At 43.6% G+C, this 21,999-nt stretch overlaps 1 protein-coding gene across 3 annotated transcripts in view; it reads left to right on the top strand.

The window, feature by feature from the left end:
- HACE1 (HECT domain and ankyrin repeat containing E3 ubiquitin protein ligase 1) overlaps nt 1-21,999 on the top strand; it is a 279,223-nt gene that overhangs the window by 6,956 nt on the left and 250,268 nt on the right. For all 3 annotated transcript variants that reach the window (XM_030199163.1, XM_030199162.1, XM_030199161.1), the window contains exon 2: nt 16,125-16,179. In XM_030199163.1, the coding sequence (XP_030055023.1) occupies nt 16,125-16,179 (55 nt within the window). The remainder of the gene's footprint in view (nt 1-16,124; nt 16,180-21,999) is intronic.

Genomic DNA, 21,999 nt, shown 5'->3' with positions numbered 1-21,999 from the left:
CCTGTTTCTTCTTGTGTTCACGAGGCTCTTTTTGTCGGGACGCTCTGTTTTTGTTTGTTGCTCCGCCTGTGCGCCTGTGCCTTGTGTGTTTTGCCACTCGAGAGGCTGGCTGGCTGGCTAGCTGTGTCCCTCCCTCCCACCCTCCAACGTTCATGCTGCCTGCCTGCCTGTCTGCCTGCCTCCCTCCCTCGCACGTTGTGGCTGGCTTGGTCCGTCAAACGGTGATACCCTGGTTCTTCTTTTGTTGGTGACGCTGGTTTTGTCGGGACGCTCTTTTTTTTTTTTTGTTGCTCCGCCTCCGAGCCTGTGCCTTGTCCGTTTCGCCACTCGAGTGTCAGTGCTCCGCCCTCGACGTCATTACGTTGTGACGTGAGGGCGGGGCAGACACTCATGGGCAAACCGGATATCTATGCCTCTTCAAGTTTCCGGCTTGAGGCTTCATTAGAATGTTGGAGGTGCGTTTTATATATAGAGATGTTAAAAATTGGTTACAATATTTTGGTTTTCTGTTAGCTCTTTAGTAACTTCTACTTACCCCCCTGTTTACTAAGCTGCGCTAGTGGCTGTGGTGCGCTAACACCCATTCACTTGGAATGGGCTGTGTTGGCGTTGCCGTGCAGGGGTTAGTTGGCAGTAGCTTCTCCCTGTTCTTGTAGTACTACTACTATCTATTGAGTCATTTGCATTTTGTATTTATAAATTTCATTTATTTTTTCTTCCTAAATTTTTGTTTTTGTTGATTTTCATCTTGTGCATTTTATTTATTTATTAAAAAAAAGTATATTCCGCACTATTGCCAAAGTTCTAGGCAGATTACAAAATTACATACACATTTCACAACATTACTAACACTTGAAACCGCCCATCTCCTCTCCTCCTCGAAATCCACCACCTGTTCCTCAGACCCCATCCCCACCAACCTACTTAGCACCATCGCTCCTACTATCACCCCCACCATCTGTCATATCCTCAATCTCTCTCTCTCCACTGCAACTGTCCCGGACACCTTCAAGCATGCTGTGGTCAGACCACTCCTCAAAAAACCATCTCTTGACCCTACCTGTCCCTCCAACTACCGCCCCATTTCCCTCCTACCCTTCCTCTCCAAGATACTTGAACGCGCTGTTCACAGCCGCTGCATTGATTTTCTCTCCTCTCATGCCATCCTCGATCCGCTTCAATCCGGCTTTCGCCCCCTACACTCGACAGAAACGGCACTATCTAAAGTCTGCAATGACCTGTTCCTCACCAAATCCAAAGGTCACTACTCCATCCTCATCCTCCTCGACCTATCCGCTGCTTTTGACACTGTCAATCACAACCTACTTCTTGACACACTGTCCTCCTTTGGGTTCCAGGGCCCTGTCCTCGCCTGGTTCTCCTCTTATCTCTCCCATCGTACCTTCAGAGTACACTCTCATGGTTCGTCCTCCTCCCCTATCCCGCTCTCTGTTGGAGTTCCTCAGGGATCTGTCCTTGGGCCCCTCCTTTTCAATCTACACCTCTTCCTTAGGCTCCCTGATCTCATCTCATGGTTTCCACTATCATCTTTATGCTGACGACACCCAGCTGTATCTCTCCACACCAGACATCACTGCGGAAATCCAGGCCAAAGTATCGGCCTGCTTATCCGACATTGCCGCCTGGATGTCCAACCGCCACCTGAAACTTAACATGGCCAAGACTGAACTTATTGTTTTCCCACCCAAACCCACTTCTCCTCTCCCTTCACTCTCTATCTCAGTTGATAACACCCTCTTCATCCCTGTCTCATCTGCCCGCAACCTCGGTGTCATCTTCGACTCCTCCCTCTCCTTCTCTGCGCATATCCAGCAGATAGCCAAGACCTGTCGCTTCTTCCTCTACAACATTAGCAAAATTTGCCCCTTCCTCTCTGAGCACACCACCCGTACTCTCATCCACTCTCTCATTACCTCTCGCCTTGACTACTGCAACCTACTCCTCACCGGCCTCCCATTTAGCCACCTATCCCCCCTTCAGTCCATCCAGAACTCTGCCGCACGTCTTATCTTCCGCCTTGACCGATATACTCATATCACCCCTCTCCTCAAGTCACTTCACTGGCTTCCGATCAGATACCGCATACAGTTCAAGCTTCTCCTACTAACCTACAAATGCACTCGATCTGCAGCCCCTCCTTACCTCTCTACCCTCATTTCCCCTTATGTCCCTACCCGTAACCTCCGCTCTCAAGACAAATCTCTCCTTTCAGTACCCTTCTCCACCACCGCCAACTCTAGGCTCCGCCCTTTCTGCCTCGCCTCACCCCATGCTTTGAACAAACTCCCTGAGCCCATACGCCAGGCCCCCTCCCTACCCATCTTCAAATCATTGTTCAAAGCCCACCTCTTCAATGTCGCCTTCGGCACCTAATCACAACACCTCTATTCAGGAAATCGAGACTACCCCAACGTGACATTTCGTCCTTTAGATTGTAAGCTCTTCTGAGCAGGGACCGTCCTTAGTTATTAATTTGTACAGCGCTGCGTAACCCTAGTAGCGCTCTAGAAATGTTAAGTAGTAGTAGTAGTGTGTATATATATATATATATATATATATATATATATATATATATGTAGCATTTATATCCCACATTTTCCCACCCGCGGGCAGGCCCAATGTGGCTTACAACAGTAAAGGGCTGAAAAGGCATACATTAATTTGGCATAAACAATCAAGTACATGGAAGTAGGAGTGATCAGTAAGTAATTAGAGAAGGGGGAAGGGGGTAAGAAAGTGGAGGATGTTGTTAAGATAGGTACAGTTCAACAGGTAGGGATACAACGGCGGGACTTTAGCATAAGCTATTCCAAATAAGGTGGTCTTGAGTATTATTCTCGATGCTCCAGTACCAAACATTTCCAGTCATTTTCTAGTTTTTTTTCTAGATAAATTAACAAATTATCTTTCATATATTTAAAAGTGAACTCTGTATGCCATTAATGAAAATACTGAATAATACTCCAGGACTGTCTCATGTGGAGCTTTGCTTAATACATGCCCTCAGGTTGTCACTGTCTGAAATATTGACGGTCTATTTACAATCTGTAGTTTGACCTATATCATGGCTGTGAGTATATTGTGTAAGAAAGTCAGAGTATTAAACTTCACTCGTATTGTGTACAGAGCTCAAGTGGAGTGGAGGAGTGGCCTAGTGGTTAGGGTGGTGGACTTTGGTCCTGGGGAACTGAGGAACTGAGTTCGATTCCCACTTCAGGCACAGGCAGCTCCTTGTGACTCTGGGCAAGTCACTTAACCCTCCATTGCCCCATGTAAGCCGCATTGAGCCTGCCATGAGTGGGAAAGCGCAGGGTACAAATGTAACAAAAATAAAATAGATACTATTGGAGATTCTACATGGAATGTTGCTACTGTTGGAGATTCTACATGGATTGTTGCTATTCCACTAGCAACATTCCATGTAGAAGCCTGCGTGGCCACATTGGTGATCTGCAAGGGCCGACTTCTACATGGAATTTCAAATAGTAGCAACAGTGGAGGAGTGGCCTAGTGGTTAGGGTGGTGGACTTTGTCCTGAGGAACTGAGTTTGATTCCCACTTCAGGCACAGGCAGCTCCTTGTGACTCTGGGCAAGTCACTTAACCCTCCATTGCCCCATGTAAACCGCATTGAGCCTGCCATGAGTGGGAAAGCGCAGGGGGTACAAATGTAACAAAAATAAAATAGATACTATTGGAGATTCTACATGGAATGTTGCTACTATTGGAGATTCTACATGGAATGTTGCTACTATTTGAGGTTCTGTTGCTTCTATTGGAGATTCTACATGGAATGTTGCTACTATTTGAGGTTCTGTTGCTTCTATTGGAGATTCTAAATGGAATGTTGCTATTCCACTAGCAACATTCCATGTAGAAGCCTGCGCGGACACATTGGTGATCTGCAAGGGCCGACTTCTACATGGAATGTTGCTAGTGGAATAGCAACATTCCATGTAGAATCTCAAATAGTAGCAACAGTGGAGGAGTGGCCTAGTGGTTAGGGTGGTGGACTTTGGTCCTGAGGAACTGAGTTTGATTCCCATTTCAGGCATAGGCAGCTCCTTGTGACTCTGGGCAAGTCACTTAACCCTCCATTGCCCCATGTAAACCGCATTGAGCCTGCCATGAGTGGGAAAGCGCAGGGGGTACAAATGTAACAAAAATAAAATAGATACTATTGGAGATTCTACATGGAATGTTGCTACTATTGGAGATTCTACATGGAATGTTGCTACTATTTGAGGTTCTGTTGCTTCTATTGGAGATTCTAAATGGAATGTTGCTATTCCACTAGCAACATTCCATGTAGAAGCCTGCGCGGACACATTGGTGATCTGCAAGGGCCGACTTCTACATGGAATGTTGCTAGTGGAATAGCAACATTCCATGTAGAATCTCAAATAGTAGCAACAGTGGAGGAGTGGCCTAGTGGTTAGGGTGGTGGACTTTGGTCCTGAGGAACTGAGTTCGATTCCCACTTCAGGCACGGGCAGCTCCTTGTGACTCTGGGCAAGTCACTTAACCCTCCATTGCCCCATGTAAACCGCATTGAGCCTGCCATGAGTGGGAAAGCGCAGGGGGTACAAATGTAACAAAAATAAAATAGATACTATTGGAGATTCTACATGGAATGTTGCTACTATTGGAGATTCTACATGGAATGTTGCTATTCCACTAGCAACATTCCATGTAGAAGGCTGCGCAGGCTTCAGTTTCTGTGAGTCTGACGTCCTGCACATACGTGCAGGACGTCAGACTCACAGAAGCAGAAGCCTGCGTGGCCACATTGGTGATCTGCAAGGGCCGACTTCTACATGGAATGTTGCAAGTGGAATAGCAACATTCCATGTAGAATCTCAAATAGTAGCAACAGTGGAGGAGTGGCCTAGTGGTTAGGGTGGTGGACTCTGGTCCTGAGGAACTGAGTTTGATTCCCATTTCAGGCATAGGCAGCTCCTTGTGACTCTGGGCAAGTCACTTAACCCTCCATTGCCCCATGTAAACCGCATTGAGCCTGCCATGAGTGGGAAAGCGCAGGGGGTACAAATGTAACAAAAATAAAATAAATACTATTGGAGATTCTACATGGAATGTTGCTACTATTGGAGATTCTACATGGAATGTTGCTACTATTTGAGGTTCTGTTGCTTCTATTGGAGATTCTAAATGGAATGTTGCTATTCCACTAGCAACATTCCATGTAGAAGCCTGCGCGGACACATTGGTGATCTGCAAGGGCCGACTTCTACATGGAATGTTGCTAGTGGAATAGCAACATTCCATGTAGAATCTCAAATAGTAGCAACAGTGGAGGAGTGGCCTAGTGGTTAGGGTGGTGGACTTTGGTCCTGAGGAACTGAGTTCGATTCCCACTTCAGGCACGGGCAGCTCCTTGTGACTCTGGGCAAGTCACTTAACCCTCCATTGCCCCATGTAAACCGCATTGAGCCTGCCATGAGTGGGAAAGCGCAGGGGGTACAAATGTAACAAAAATAAAATAGATACTATTGGAGATTCTACATGGAATGTTGCTACTATTGGAGATTCTACATGGAATGTTGCTATTCCACTAGCAACATTCCATGTAGAAGGCTGCGCAGGCTTCAGTTTCTGTGAGTCTGACGTCCTGCACATACGTGCAGGACGTCAGACTCACAGAAGCAGAAGCCTGCGTGGCCACATTGGTGATCTGCAAGGGCTGACTTCTACATGGAATGTTGCAAGTGGAATAGCAACATTCCATGTAGAATCTCAAATAGTAGCAACAGTGGAGGAGTGGCCTAGTGGTTAGGGTGGTGGACTCTGGTCCTGAGGAACTGAGTTTAATTCCCATTTCAGGCATAGGCAGCTCCTTGTGACTCTGGGCAAGTCACTTAACCCGCCATTGCCCCATGTAAACCGCATTGAGCCTGCCATGAGTGGGAAAGCGCAGGGGGTACAAATGTAACAAAAATAAAATAGATACTATTGGAGTTTCTACATGGAATGTTGCTATTCCACTAGCAACATTCCATGTAGAAGGCTGCGCAGGCTTCAGTTTCTGTGAGTCTGACGTCCTGCACATACGTGCAGGACGTCAGACTCACAGAAGCAGAAGCCTGCGTGGCCACATTGGTGATCTGCAAGGGCCGACTTCTACATGGAATGTTGCAAGTGGAATAGCAACATTCCATGTAGAATCTCAAATAGTAGCAACAGTGGAGGAGTGGCCTAGTGGTTAGGGTGGTGGACTCTGGTCCTGAGGAACTGAGTTTGATTCCCATTTCAGGCATAGGCAGCTCCTTGTGACTCTGGGTAAGTCACTTAACCCTCCATTGCCCCATGTAAACCGCATTGAGCCTGCCATGAGTGGGAAAGCGCGGGGTACAAATGTAACAAAAAAAAAAAAAAAAGGTTATCACTAAGTAGTGACAACTAACAGGGGTAGTTATCAAGGTATGTAACACACATTGTTTTGCCCCATAGCAGGTGTTAAAACATAAATAGCACATATTATATTACTTAACAAATATTAATATTAGCTTAAGTGGGATACATAATGATGAGATGCAAATACATGTAAAACATCTCATTATTATATAAATTGAATGATTGCATATTTTTCCTGGCCAGGGGGCAATGGGCTACAAAGCTACAGCCTGATTCTCCCAGTTCACACCTTAAAGAGGCCAGGCATTAGTTTGCTTTCTCCCGCCCCCCCCAGGCCCACCTTTATTAATCCCTGGTGTCTAGTGTCTACAGAGCAGGAACAGTCCGCAGATGTACCTGCCAGCGCCGGGTTCAAAATAGAACTGGTGACCCCCCCTTGCTGTAATCTTCCATTTACCTCTGCTAGGGGTAAAGCTGCTGTTTGCCAGCGCCATTTTGAACCCAGTGTTGGAGGGTCAGGAGCGACACTAAGGATTAGTAAAGGTAAGCCTTGGGGAGGTGCCTTCCAGGAGGACAGGGGATATCTTGGGAGGAGAGGTGTTCCTTTGAATGGGAGGTCTGATATGGGGAGGGGGCTTTTGATAAGTGAATTGGTTATAAAGACCTTCTTATTCCCCTGGCTGCTACTCTGTTTAACCTCTGCCATTTGTTGGCTCTTCACCCCTGTCCTTTGCCCATGTCATCCCGTGTACCTTCCCCTCCTGTCACATTCTGTTTCTGTGTCATCTCTATATTGAATTGTATACTGTTGACTTAATGTAAGCTGCATTGCGCCTGCTTATGTGGGAAAATGTGGGGTAAACATGCACCAAATAAATAATAGGGGGATTTGGAAATGGGGACATTATGGGTGGGGGAAGGGCAAACTAATGCCCAGCCTATTTAAGATGCAGCCTGGGAACATTGGGTTGCAGCTTTGCAGCCCTATGCTCCTGAACAGTATAATAGCGCGGCTTGTGAGGTTGGTTGCAAGTTGTACATAAGAACAAAAGAATAGCCATACTGGGTCAGACCAATGGTCCATCTAGCCCAGTAGCCTGCTTCCAACAGTGGTCAGTCCAGGTGTGGTAAAAGCCTGACTTTACTCTTTAATAACTAGGTCTCCCTTAGATTTGAATTGAAGCCATAGTGAAAGGGTTATCTTCACTTCTCATCCCTATAGGATCTCAACAAACTTTACAAGTTATGTTGAAAAACAAATATACAGCAATCTTGATTGTCTGTACATTTGTCCATTAGATTAAGTAGAGGAGTGTGGTAGCCGTGTTAGTCCACTCTTAAGGTTATCAATAGAAATCAAACAAAATAAAACATGGAAAAGAAAATAAGATGATACCTTTTTTATTGGACATAACTTAATACATTTCTTGATTAGCTTTCGAAGGTTGCCCTTCTTCGTCAGATCGGAAATAAGCAAATGTGCTAGCTGACAGTGTATATAAGTGTATATAAAGAGATATTCCCATCCCCACCAGTACTGGCCTTCCGACAGCCACCCAATTTAAAACACAAGCTAATCAGAAGTAAACTTCCTTCACAGACTGAAAAGGAACAGAAGGGCACACTTCCCTGTAATTTATCCAGTTGCAAACTATGCCAAAATATTTCATAGGACCCCAAAGTCATCCACAAAGGAAAGACATTCAACATAAAGGGATCTTTCACTTGCTCATCTTCCAATGTGGTATATATCATTCAGTGTAAAAAATGTAATGAAGGATGCTATATTGGAGAAACAGGCCAGATGCTTAAGACAAGATTCAATTTACATAGACATCATATAAACAATGCTGGTGCCAGTAGGGTTCCCACGCCTGTTGGGCAACATTTTACAAGACCAGGACACTGCACCAGTGACTTCACAGTGAGAATCCTCAAAGGTAACTTTAAAACCATACAAGAACGTAAGACCTTTGAAGTCAGAATGATTGAATATTTTAACACCCAACAGAAAGGACTTAACAAGGACCTGGGCTTCCAAGCCCATTATAAACCATAAAGCTGTATGTCTCTGTTGATCACCCTCCCCTCACCTGTCCACACCCACCCTGTTAGAATACCAATGATATACTTTGATGTCCCCATGCATACCTCCTACCCACCCCCATCCTCCCACCCTGTCAGACTGTCATAGCAATGCTTGAATGTTTTTCACTTATATACACTGTCAGCTAGCACATTTGCTTATTTCCAATCTGACGAAGAAGGGCAACCTTCGAAAGCTAATCAAGAAATGTATTAAGTTATGTCCAATAAAAAAGGTATCATCTTATTTTCTTTTCCATGTTTTATTTTGTTTGATTTCTATTGATGTCCATTAGATTGTAAGCTCTCAGAGCAGGGACTGTCCTTCTGTTATATTGTACAGCGCTGCGTAACCCTAGTAGCACTTCAGAAATGTCAAATAGTAGTAGTAGTATCTTGAGAGTGGCATGTTTGGCTACTACCCTGTTTCCCCGAAAGTAAGACATCCCCCGAAAATAACACCTAGTAGAGATTTTCCTGAATTGGTAGATATAAGGCCTCCCCCCGAAAGTAAGACCTAGCAAATTTTTGTTTGAAAGCAGGACCGCCGAGAGCCGGACAAGGCCGCCCCCCTCCACCCACCCTCCGTCGCTCCCGGAACTAATCTTAAACGCCTCCTTTCACCTTCGCAGCAAGCAGCAGCAGGGCAGACCTCTCCTTCCTTCCATGCCCCGCCCTCGCAGACGTTACCTCAGGCGAGGGCGGGACACGGAAGGAAGGAGTGGCCTGCCCTGCTGCTGCTTGCTGCGAAGGTGAAAGGAGGCGTTTAAGGTTAGTTCCGGTAGCGACGGAGGGCGGGCGGGCCAACCCCGATCCAACCCCGATGTTTCCCCGAAAAATAAGACAGCCCCTGAAAATAAGACCTAGCGCATTTTGGGGGGCAAAAATTAATATAAGACAGTGTCTTATTTTTGGGGAAACACGGTAGTTTTGATTCCTGATGTGAAAGAAAGCTATTATCACTTTTAAAGTTCTCTTTGTTATTATCTAGCTATATTTAGTAAAAAGGGGGGGGGGGGGGGGGGGGGGAAGTGGCCACTCATACTGACTCAGAGAACCTGACAGTTTGGAACATACGCTCCAGGACTTTTCCTGCTTTGTAGCTTAACTGTGAACACCATAAATGCTTTTATGTGACTGAAAATTTAAGCCTTACATTGTTGTGTTGGTGAGGTTTTTTTTTTTTTTTTTGGGGGGGGGGAAGAGGGAATTGCAGCTGTAACCTTAAGTTCAAGTTAGTTTCTTTTTATTGTTCTAACACCAATGATGTGTTACAAAAGTGAGAAAGACAACTGTGGCTCTAATTCATTAGATATACCTCAACAGTTGAAGAGTCCAGTGCTTCAGTCTACACAAGATGGAGACCTCGACAAACCCGGACGCTAATAATAGTTTTCACGTCTTTAGCTGGGGTTGTTATGGTCATCATTGGTCTTACTTCCTTGTGAATTATTTTATAATTTCATTAAAATCCTTTTATTTTAATCAATCTTTCATTTTTTGTCAAAGTATAAATCCTTTTAAATCTTGTTCCTTTATTTCTTTCAGTCACTGAATTTCCATTTCACTGAAAATTAGTTTAAGATTGGTTCTTGTATATAGTAAAATGTTGAGCACTTAGCTGTGGCTTGACGGTGGTCAAACCCGTTTCACTTTAACTGCTTCCTCAGGAGCTGTGCATCAACTTTCTTTGAAATCTTGAAAGGATGGTGTCACACATTCACGTGATCACATTTCATCTTGTCCTGTGCAGCGCTCTTTACAGCTGGTCAGGGATTGCCTGAAGAGCAAAGTGTCTGGGTCAAAATATTTACGAATGGTACGCAACTTTCTCATTAAGAAAAGAACGTTTTTGATTAACGTGTTAACCTGAGTTTCCATAGATATGGAACTATCAACTTGAACTCCTAGAATCTTAAATAAGGAAAATTTTGTATACAACTTGTTTGATAGTGGTAGACTTAGGAATGTGTTCTGGTTTAGTACTAAAACACAAAAATGTTGTTTTGTTGATGTTAAGTTTTACTTTATGAGCATACATCCATTTGTGTAATAGATCAGTGCAAAATTGAATTCTAGTAAGATCAATGTTAAATAATGAGATCCTAATTAGAAAATGAATGCTATAAAAAACAAAACTTAAAGGGTTGCATATATGTTTGCATGTCAAGTGGTGCTTAGATGGCAAATCTGGCTGTATCAACTAGGGCCGGTGTTGGGCTGGCTTGTATGGTCTGAGTCCCGCATATTGCAATCTGGTTGTAGGATGGGCTGGAGAGAGCTTCGACAGAAACTCCAGTAATTTGGAACGTGAGAACAGTGCCGGGCAGACTTTTACGGTCTGTGTCCTGCAAGTGACAAGACAGATTCGGGTAGGCAGGAGTGGGCTTTGACAGCAACTCCAGTAGCTGGAACATAAGGACAGAGCCGGGCGGACTTCTATGGGCTATGTCCCAGAAACACCAAAGAAAGACCATGATCAAGTATTTAATACCACGTTCATTGTTGATTTAATCTTGAATTGATAATTAATATGACTGTTGGGCGGACTGGATGGACCATTCAGGTCTTTATCTGCCGTCACTTACTACGTTACTATGAAACAGAAGAACATAGAAGAATGTAGGCAGATAAGGACCATATGGCGTTTCCCGTCTGAACAGAAAAATGTAGACAGATAAGGACCATATGGCGTTTCCAGACTGCCCGTACATGTCATCTGTAATCCCTTCCTCTCCCTTAGAGATCCTTTGTACTGGTCCCAAGCTTTCTTTAATTCAGATACAGTTTTCATCTCCACCACCTCCTCCGGTAGGCTTTTCCACAAATCCACCACCCTTTCTATGAAGAAGTATTTCCTCAGGTTACTTCTAGGTCTGTCCTTTTCAACTTCATTCTATGCCCCCTCGTTCCAGAGTTTTCTTTCAGTTGAAAGATTTGCTTCCTGTGCATTTATACCACAGAGGTATTTAAAAGTTTCAATCATATCTCCCATCTTTCTTCCAAAGTTGATATTTTGAGATCTTTGTCTGTCCCCATATGCTTTATGACGAAGACCACTGACCATTTTAATAGCTGTCCTCTGAACCGACTCCATCCTGTTTATATCTTTTTGAAGGTACGGTCTCCAGACTTGTACACAGTATTCTAATGAGGTCTCACCAGAGTCTTTTATAGAGGCATCATCATCTCTGTTCTTCTTATGCACCCAAGCATCCTTCTAACTTTCACCGTTGCTTTTTCTACCTGTTTGGTCACCTTAAGATGATCGATCCCCAAGTCCCACTCCTCTTCTGTGCACAAAAGTTCTTCACCCCCTAAACTGTACCAATCCCTCGGGTTTTGCAGCCCAAATGTATCGCTGCATTTTTTTTTTGTTTTTTAGCATTAAATCTTAGCTGCCAAATTCTGGACATTTCTTCAAGTTTCCTCATGTTGTTCACACCTTCAGGGGTGTCTACTGATTTTCGGTATCATCCGCCAACTAGATAGTCCTTCAGCAACATCGCTTACAAAAATGTTAAGGGTGAGCCCATAAACAGACTGTATTTGTCTGGATATCTGCTCAGGTAGAACACTAGCTCGGCCCTTGTCTCCCATCCCTGGGAGAAACAGAGAGAGAGAATATCACACACAGAAACAACGGTTAGTTAATTGGCAAAAGCTTTTGGGAGCAATAGTCTCAGCATTCACCTAACAGCAGTGAATGGACACCTGACTGTCTCTCTCAACCCACCCTTTCACTCTTGCCCTCTTATTAAAGAGCCTACTACTACTACTTATCATTTCTAAAGCGCTACTAGACGTACGCAGTGCTGCACACTTGAACATGAAGAGACAGTCCCTGCTCACAGAGCTTACAATCTAATTAGGACAGTCAAACAGGACAAACAAGAGATAAGGGAATATTAACGTGAGGATGATAAAATAAGGGTTCTGAACAAGTGAATATAAGTTAGAAGTTAAAAGCTGCATCAAAAAGGTGGGCTTTTAGCTTAGATTTGAAGACTGCCAGAGATGGAGCTTGACATACTGGCTCAGGAAGTCTATTCCAGGCATATGGTGCAGCAAGATAAAAGGAACGGAGTCTGGAGTTAGCAGTGGAGGAGAAGGGTGCAGATAACAGAGATTTACCCAGTGAACGGAGTTCCCAGGGAGGAATGTAGGGAGAGATGAGAGTGGAGAGGTACTGAGGAGCTGCAGAGTGAATGCACTTATAGGTCAATAACAGGAGTTTGAATTGTATGCGGAAATGGATAGGAAGCCAGTGAAGTGACTTGAGGAGAGGGCTAATATGAGCATAACGACACTGGCGGAATATTAGTCGTGCAGCAGAATTTTGAACAGATTGAAGAGGAGAGAGATGACTAAGTGGGAGACCTGTGAGAAGCATGTTGCAATAGTCTAAGCAAGAGGTGATAAGAGTGTGGATAAGCCTCTGATGGATGTTACATAAATCAACAGGTCAGCAGTCCAAATATTGTAAATTTTCGTTAGCTGAACTATGCTTTTAGTCAATAAACATAAAAAAAGTGGATTTCTTCTGAAAATGTGTTGACATTATCCTTTGATTTCTGAAAAGACAATAACTGTAGTTGTAACTGTATTACGCGGTAGCCCTTAGTATAATAAGCTCCAATGAAGAATACAGCTCAACCCCTTTATAAGGTGAATCCGCTTACAACGCGATGTGATTCTTTGGATCCCGAGCACCGTGTTATAACAAGGTTAAGCTGTATATGTTGAATTTTGATTACATATGCTATGTTCTAGTAGTTCAGGGATAAGTAAAGCTAAAAATATAAGTTCAACTTTGTTCCTTGTTCCTGTTCTATTTGCACAAGAGATGTTTATGACTTTTAAAAGCTTTTCAACATCTGAACAGGATATTGGCCACAAAATGAAACTTGCAGAAATGCTTAGTTCACTTTGAGGGGTATTTTCGATATGACGTCTAAATCCAATTTTGGACGTTTTGCTGAAAACAACATAGTGATTTTTGAACCAGAAAAACATCTTTTTGTTTCGAAAATGGCTATTCACTAGATGATTTTGTGCTCAGTGCTTCTAACTTTTTGGAACATTAAAAAAAAAAAAATCCAAGGGAAAAACGTACAAAAATAAGCCATTGGGATGTATGCATGGCCAGCTTCTTAGTAGACTGGCCACAAAGATATTCCAGCAGAGCAGTGGGGCACTGCAGTGGACTTCACATAAAAAGGTCCCAGGTACACATCTCACCGTTACCTCCTTTTATTGTATGGTGAGCCTAACAAGACCCACCAAAAATCTGCCGTATCCAACTTTACACCACTACAATAGCCCTTATGACTGCAGGTGTCACTTATATTTGGGTACAGTAAGTTTTTGGTGGGTTTTGGACGGCTCACACTTTCTACCACAAGTGTAACAGTGGGGATATGGACCTGGGTTTCCTTCTGTACAGTGCATTGCACTGACCACTAGGCTACTCCAGGGACCTGCTTGCTGCTCTAAAAGAACATCATAATAGCCATACTGGGTCAGACCCATGTTCCATGTAGCCCAGTATCCTACTTCCAACAGTGGCCAATCCAGATCACAAGTACTTGGCAGAAACCCAGTTAGTAGCAACGTTCCATTCTATCAATCCCGGGGCAAGCAGTGGCTTCCCTCATGTCTATATCAATAAAACGTTATGGACCATAACATGTGAAGCTTTCGTAGAGGCTGGTTTGTACTGTTTTTCACATTTTTGAGGGGTGGGAGGGGGTCAGCACTGGGGGAGTAAGGGGGGACCTTCTGGTGGTCATTTTGTCACCTCTCCCCTCTCCAGTCGGTTCAAAACTCTGCTGCCCGTCTTATCTTCCGCCAGGGTCGCTTTACTCATACTACCCCTCTCCTCAAGACCCTTCACTGGCTCCCTATCCGTTTTCGCATCCTGTTCAAACTTCTTCTACTAACCTATAAATGTACTCACTCTGCTGCTCCCCAGTATCTCTCCACACTCGTCCTTCCCTACACCCCTTCCCGTGCACTCCGCTCCATGGATAAATCCTTCTTATCTGTTCCCTTCTCCACTACTGCCAACTCCAGACTTCGCACCTTCTGTCTCGCTGCACCCTACGCCTGGAATAAACTTCCTGAGCCCCTACGTCTTGCCCCATCCTTGGCCACCTTTAAATCTAGACTGAAAGCCCACCTCTTTAACATTGCTTTTGACTCGTAACCACTTGTAACCACTCGCCTCCACCTACCCTCCTCTCTTCCTTCCCGTTCACATTAATTGATTTGATTTGCTTGCTTTATTTATTTTTTGTCTATTAGATTGTAAGCTCTTTGAGCAGGGACTGTCTTTCTTCTATGTTTGTGCAGCGCTGCATATGCTTTGTAGCGCTATAGAAATGCTAAATAGTAGTAGTAGTAGTAGAGCACCTTTGAGTAACCTAGTGGTTAGTGCAGTGGACTTTGATCCTGGGGAACTGAGTTCGATTCCTACTACAGCTTCTTGTGACTCTGGGCAAGTCACTTAACCCTCCATTGCCCCTGGTACAAAATAAGTACCTGAATATATGTAAACCGCTTTGAATGTAGTTGCAAAAACCTCAGAAAGGCAGTATGTCAAGTCCCATTTCCCTTTCCCCTTATGACATCACAATATCAGAAGTCAGCCAAGTATCAGGCAATCAAGCCATTGTGACATCACTGATGAGGTTGTCTCTTATTGGTGGAATGAGTGGAGGAGTAGCCTAGTGGTTAGTGCAGTGGGAACTGAGTTCAGTTCCCACTGCAGCTCCTTGTGACTCTGGGTAAGTCACTTTACCCTCCATTGCCCCTGGTACAAAATAAGTACCTGAATATATGTAAACCACTTTGAAGGTAGTTGCAAAAACCTCAGAAAGGCGGTATGTCAAGTCCCATTTCCCTTTCCCCCTTTCCCTTATGACATCACAATATCAGAAGTGAGCCAAGTATTGGGCAATCAAGCCATTGTGACATCACTAATGAGGTTGTCTCTTATTGGTAGAATGAGTGGAGGAGTAGCCTAGTGGTTAGTGCAGTGGACTTTGATCCTGGGGAACTGAGTTCAGTTGCAGGACGAATAATTTAGGAATGTAGAATGGAACTGAGATCTGGGTCTGTAAATGTTTTTTTTTTTTTTTTTTTTTTTAGCATAATTTGAAATGATTTTCTCGCAGTCCATGTTAATAATGTTTTTCTTGCATATTTAACAGTCATACCTATTATTTTGTGTTAAGTTATAAGGATGCATTTTATATTTTGTTGAATTTACATGATCTTTTAAATGCGGGTTGGGTATGAGCATAAGAAAGAAAACTGTGGGGATGGTAGCAGTAGGATGGGGTGGGGACGGAGTGGAATAGGCTGAGGATGGGGACCAGAGTATGTCCCCGTGCACATCTCTAGAGTAGACCCTAGAAAAACAGTTATGGAATCTCGACTGCACAGATGATAATTTCTGGACTTGGCACAGGCAGGGAATAGGATGTGGCAAATCATATGTATAGCAATTATTTTTATGAGGGATTGTTGCGTTACATGTTTACTTTTACCACATTTTTATGACTTGACTGTACGCCCAGCCTTTTTAATGTTGAATGTGTGTTGGAAAATTGCATAGTAACTCTTGGTTTCTTTGTTGCACAGATAATGAAACTGCTGTCTATACGCTAATGCCAATGGTTATGGCAGATCAGCACAGGTGGGTGTTTTTCCCCCTCTTACTGCTTTGTGTCATGGGTGCCTTAAATCTAGAAGCTTTTGTGTGTTGAGTGTTTGATATCCAGAAAAACAGATTTGTATTTTAAATAAACTTGTTGTTATTTTGACGAGGCATTGATTCAGATGCAGTGTTTTTGCTGCCAACAAAGTTCCATTTCTGTATATTGAAGACTGTCTTAAAAACGTATACACATTTTTTTTTTTAAATGTTTAAAATTTTTTTATTGGTGACATAGTGTGGTACATATGGACTCAATAAACATCCAGGTAGTGCAGAGATACAATCACAGTTGCGGATGTACTCAACTTAAGGACATCAAGCTTTATCTTGCTCCCCACTATACCCCACCCAGACTATTCAACTTACACCCAACTCAAACCTTGTTATAACCCCAACTCCCCCCACTCACTTTGCACATATGAGTCCCCTTATACCTAATATTAACATTGATTATTAACAACACATTTAACCATGACTCACCCAGATTTCCTTTGTCAATGCCTGATAACCCTCCCCCCTCTGTCTAGCCCCCCCGACCTTCCCCCCTTCAACATTGACTCTCATTACCCACGAGCTAGAACTGTCTCCTTCACTCCCACTTTTAGGACTTCTCTCATATGCCACTAATTCTCAATGATTTAGCCCAATACATTCAGGACCTGACTCCGTCGTGACCATGGGGATATTCTATTCAAATAGGCCCCCCCCCCCCCATACCCGAATGAATCTTTGCCGTCTTTTCGGTGTGTGCCTGGCATCCCGCAATTCCCGTAGCATAAGCTCGTGAAGTCTATTCCTCCAGTACCAATATGATGGTGCCTTTTCGGAGACCCAGTGATAGAGAATGTATTTTTTTTCCCAAAGATACAGGCCTTACTGAGAAATAATTTTTCCTCCCGAGATCCTTGTTCCCATATTGCAATCGAGCTAAACGTCACCCGTTCAAAAGAAAGATTCACCTGATGCCACAGGACCCAAGTACACATTTTTTATTTATTTTTTGTTAAATTTGTACCCCACGCTTTCCCACTCATGGCAGGCTCAATGTGGCTTACATATTGTATTCAAGTACTTATTTGTACCTGGGGCAATGGAGGGTTAAGTGACTTGCCCCAGAATCACAAGGAGCTGCCTGTGCCTGAAGTGGGAATCAAACTCAGTTCCTCAGTTCCCCAGGACCAAAGTCCACCACCCTAACCACTAGGCCACTCCTCCACTGTTGCTACTATTTGAGATTCTACATGGAATGTTGCTATTCCACTAGCAACATTCCACGTAGAAGTCGGCCCTTGCAGATCACCAATGTGGCCGCACAGGCTTCTGTTTCTGTGAGTCTGACGTCAGACTCACAGAAACAGAAGCCTGCGCAGCCTTCTACATGGAATGTTGCTAGTGGAATAGCAACATTCCATGTAGAATCTCCAATAGTATCTATTTTATTTTTGTTACATTTGTACCCCGCTTTCCCACTCATGGCAGGCTCAATGCAGCTTACATGGGACAATGGAGGGTTAAGTGACTTGGCCAGAGTTACAAGGAGCTGCCTGTGCCTGAAGCGTCAATCAAACTCAGTTCCTCAGTTCCCAGGACCCTAACCACTAGGCCACTCCTCCACTGTTGCTACTATTTGAGATTATATTCCACTTGCAACATTCCATGTAGAAGTCGGCCCTTGCAGATCACCAATGTGGCCATGTAGGCTTCTGCTTCTGTGAGTCTGACGTCCTGCACATACGTGCACGACGTCAGACTCACAGAAACAGAAGCCTGCGCAGCCTTCTACATGGAATGTTGCTAGTGGAATAGCAACATTCCATGTAGAATCTGCAATAGTAGCAACATTCCATGTAGAATCTGCAATAGTAGCAACATTCCATGTAGAATCTCGAATAGTAGCAACAGAATCTCAAATAATAGCAACATTCCATGTAGAATCTCCAATAGTAGCAACATTCCATGTAGAATCTCCAATAGTATCTATTTTATTTTTGTTACATTTGTACCCTGCGCTTTCCCACTCATGGCAGGCTCAATGCGGCTTACATGGGGCAATGGAGGGTTAAGTGACTTGCCCAGAGTCACAAGGAGCTGCCTGTGTCTGAAGTGGGAATTGAACTCAGTTCCTCAGGACCAAAGTCCACCACCCTAACCACTAGGCCACTCCTCCACTCAATAGCATCTGCTTGTTAAAACATCTAGCATACACCTGAAAGGTAGTGCTTAATGGGTGATGTTGCTAAATATTCTAGTGCATCTTTTAAAACGCAGTGCTAGTGCCTGTTCTATTAGTGTGCAGCTAACACGGAGTATAGCGTCATCACTTTAATTGCGCCCGAGTTCAAAATACCATGTGGTTGCTATACAGCATAGCACATATGTGCTAAATGGAGAAGTCTCTGTTCTCTGTTTTGTTTCTTTTCTTTAAAACTGTAATAATGGTAAGCTTGGCTTTTTGGGACTGGTTGTCAATGCTGAGAGGGAGAAGTTTGAGTAACAACTGGATCCCAGAAAAAGGAGAAGAAAACTGACCAAATACTTGTACTGACTATGCATGTCAAAGGGGGAAAATGCAGAAGAAATGCTGGTAAAACCAGAGTTGGAGGCTGGAGTAAGTACTTCAGGCAGGTATCGACCATGCCAGCTGGTGTTTTTACTTTTATTGAAGAAATTCGGGGGTTGGACGGGAAGCCTTGGGCTGATGCTGGAAACCTGCAGGGGGCTCTTGGAGGGTCACTCATGGCGAAAGAACACATTTGAAAAAGAGTGGCATTCAATGTCAGCAGAATCAGGAGTCACCCTGGAACAATAAAATACATTATTGCTGTCAGGGAATTAAAAAGAGCACTTTGAGAAAAGTGTGCAAAGATCAGTGCCTGTTGGAGGAAGGTGGCTGTGTTTTTCCTGTTCATCTCAGACAACTGGAGCAAGGCTTTAAAGCCCGTGGATACTGCATCAGCAATATATTGGGGACAAGCTGGTGAGTTACTTTATTACAAGAGCACAGATTAGGAACAGAGGGTCTAACTTCGTTGTCAGATGGGCCTGCAAGAGTTTACAGGCCTAGTGGGTATAGGACTTTTGGTTAGGTTTAGAGCCTTGTGGACCTAGTACGTTTGGGAGTTTTGGGGACAAACCTTGGGCAGAATCTTTTAGAAAGCTTGGGAACTTGGTAGAGCACTATTATTGTGCAGGGCAATGGCGTTGCATGACTTTACAGATGGAAGTAAAAATAGATGCATATATTCCATCAGTACAGCTTATTGATCTCTATCTTTTCTCAGGTCCAGTGGGTTTGCCTCAAACTGCCTCACACACAGAATTGGCGTCGGCGGACTCCACAGCTGTCACCGAGTAACAGTTGTTGAAAAAGGGAGGTGATTGTGCCAGATGGAGGATGATTGACCCATACTTAGGCACCACCTAGCCTGGAGAAACCTGCAAGAAGGACTGGTAGCAGATGAACCTTAGCCAGTCTTGCAGATCCGCCTCATTGATGTCATGGGCACAGCCTAGAGTTGAAAAGGCATTGGCATTCGACATTTCTTCCTCTGTGAACATTCTGTGATGATAATGATGCAGTAATAACTGGACGACAGAGTCTGTGAGGGCTTTGGAGCTCTGAAAAACAAGCTTTATTTATGTATTGGCATTTATTAGCTGCCTTTAAGAAGAGATTCACCTAACGCGGTGTACAGCAAGTACAGCTTGACTTAAGAATTTAACAGTATAACAAGAATAAAATGACAAAATGTAAGCATAAATACAATCAAGGAGGAAAGCTTGGAGATAGCAAATTGAATCCTAATAACAAGACATTTAAGAAGCCTCCAAAGCACTCGCAGTGGTGACTGGTTTTTGGCCGTCAACACCACTGCTACGGACCTCATCTACCCAATCTACTCCTGGCCTTTCAACTACATCCATTCCATCTATGCCATATTGGAGCACCCATCTCAAAGGGTTGGAAAATCCGGACAGGGCTGTCCACTCTTTGATGGAAGTGGCTACTTCCTCACCATCTTTCCTAGTTCCCATGAAGGACTCACGTTTTCTTCTGCAGCCTTGTCTGCCTAATGATGCGCTTCAGTATGTGTCTTGTACGCTATTGATACTGTCTAAGGCAGAAGTTCACAAACCTGTCCTGGGACAACACCAGCCGGTCAAGGTTTCAGGATATCCATAATGAATATGCTTGAGAGATTTGCATTCCAAGGATATGCAAATTGATCCATGAATATTCATTGAATATCCTGAAAACCTGACTGGCTGGGGTTCCCCCAGAACAGGTTTGAGAATCACTGATTTAAGATGACCATGTAGGATATAAATACTGTACATGTGGAAAGTTTAGGTACAGTCGTGCTATTCTGTAGGAACTTGACACCCTCAAAGATCCTTCTACATTATGATGCAGATTTTCAGCTATGTATAATAACTTTTGAAGACATTTGTCATTTGTTAATCTTTTGTTTGAAAATATATTTTTGTAGTCAAAATAAATGTGATTTATATATTTTTTGGAAGCATGTGTTTGGGTGGTTTCTTTTTCTTTCAAATGAGAAGTGTGTGAATTAGAGTTGAACTAAAGGACAGGTCTGGAGAGGAATTTCCAGTATCGTATGAGGAAGGTTCCCCTATCTACCATTATTTGGCATGTGATATATATGTCAGACCCTTTGTGTTATTTCATTTAGACCAGTGGTTCCCAAACCTGTCCTAGGGGACCCCTAGCCAGATGGGTTTTCAGAGTAAGTATTCATGAGCCAGATTTGGGTGTACTGCCTCCACTGCATTCAGGTTTCTCATGCATATTCATTGTGGACATTCAGAAAACATGATTGGCTGGGAGTTCCCAAACAGATTTGGGAATCAGTCACTTTAGAAATAAGTAGTGTAATATCAAAGGCCTATGCTACAGGTCTCCAATGCACTGTTCTTGTTGCTTACAAAACACACATTTTATTTGGGTAAAGTAGGAGAATCAGATCTGTGAGAGTACTTAAATGATTTAAAAGAGGAACGCTTCCAACTGCTTGAACTGTCTTCACTGTAGAGAGTCCAAAGTCTCCTTCTAGATGACTCGGCAACAGGAGTGCCAGGTAACTAAATCAGCAAAGCAAACAGTGTGATGAAAATGTTGAAAAGGATTGATCTCAGGATGGGGCCCTGAAGGACACCAGATGTGAGGTGCTTGGATGAACCATAAATGTTCTGTAAGAGAGGGAAGCTTTAGAATTGCTTGTCAGCAAATCAAAAGCAATGAGTAAGTCAAGGGAGACAAGGAGTACATTTCTGCCGCTATCTAGGATTAGTTTAATGTAATTAATGAGTCTAATAAGAGTATGTTAAGTTGAATGATGAGTATGAAAGCCAGTTTGGTAATAACGTAGACCGTTGGTTTTGTCAAGGAAATCTATGAACTGTGCAGTGGAAATGGGAGGTTAGAAATGAGTCAAAAGAGAGATGAATGATCTGTCATGGGATTCTTAAATGGGGATGTACTACAGCCTGCTTCCATTAATTAAGGAAGATGCCAGATTCCAGGCTGCTGCTTAGTATGGAATAAAGAAAGGGCAGAAGTTGTTCTAGAAAGCATTTCAAAAGAAAAGTGGGTAATGGATCAATATAGGGGAGATGAAGGCCTCAAATGTCACCAAAATTGTTGCTTCTTTCAGGCAGCTCAAAAAGTGAGAGGGAAGCAGTGAGAAAGGAAAAGGATCTAGGTTCAAAGGTGAAAGTGGGTTGTCGCTGTCCAAGAGGGGAAGCTTTCTCAGAGAAGCTGGGGGCAAAATTATCTGC

Source organism: Microcaecilia unicolor, chromosome 3, assembly GCF_901765095.1.
Source record: "Microcaecilia unicolor chromosome 3, aMicUni1.1, whole genome shotgun sequence".
NCBI classification, from domain to species: Eukaryota; Metazoa; Chordata; class Amphibia; order Gymnophiona; family Siphonopidae; genus Microcaecilia; species Microcaecilia unicolor.
The sequence above is the reverse complement of the archived record's forward strand: the minus strand, read 5'-3'. Positions and strand labels throughout refer to the sequence as shown.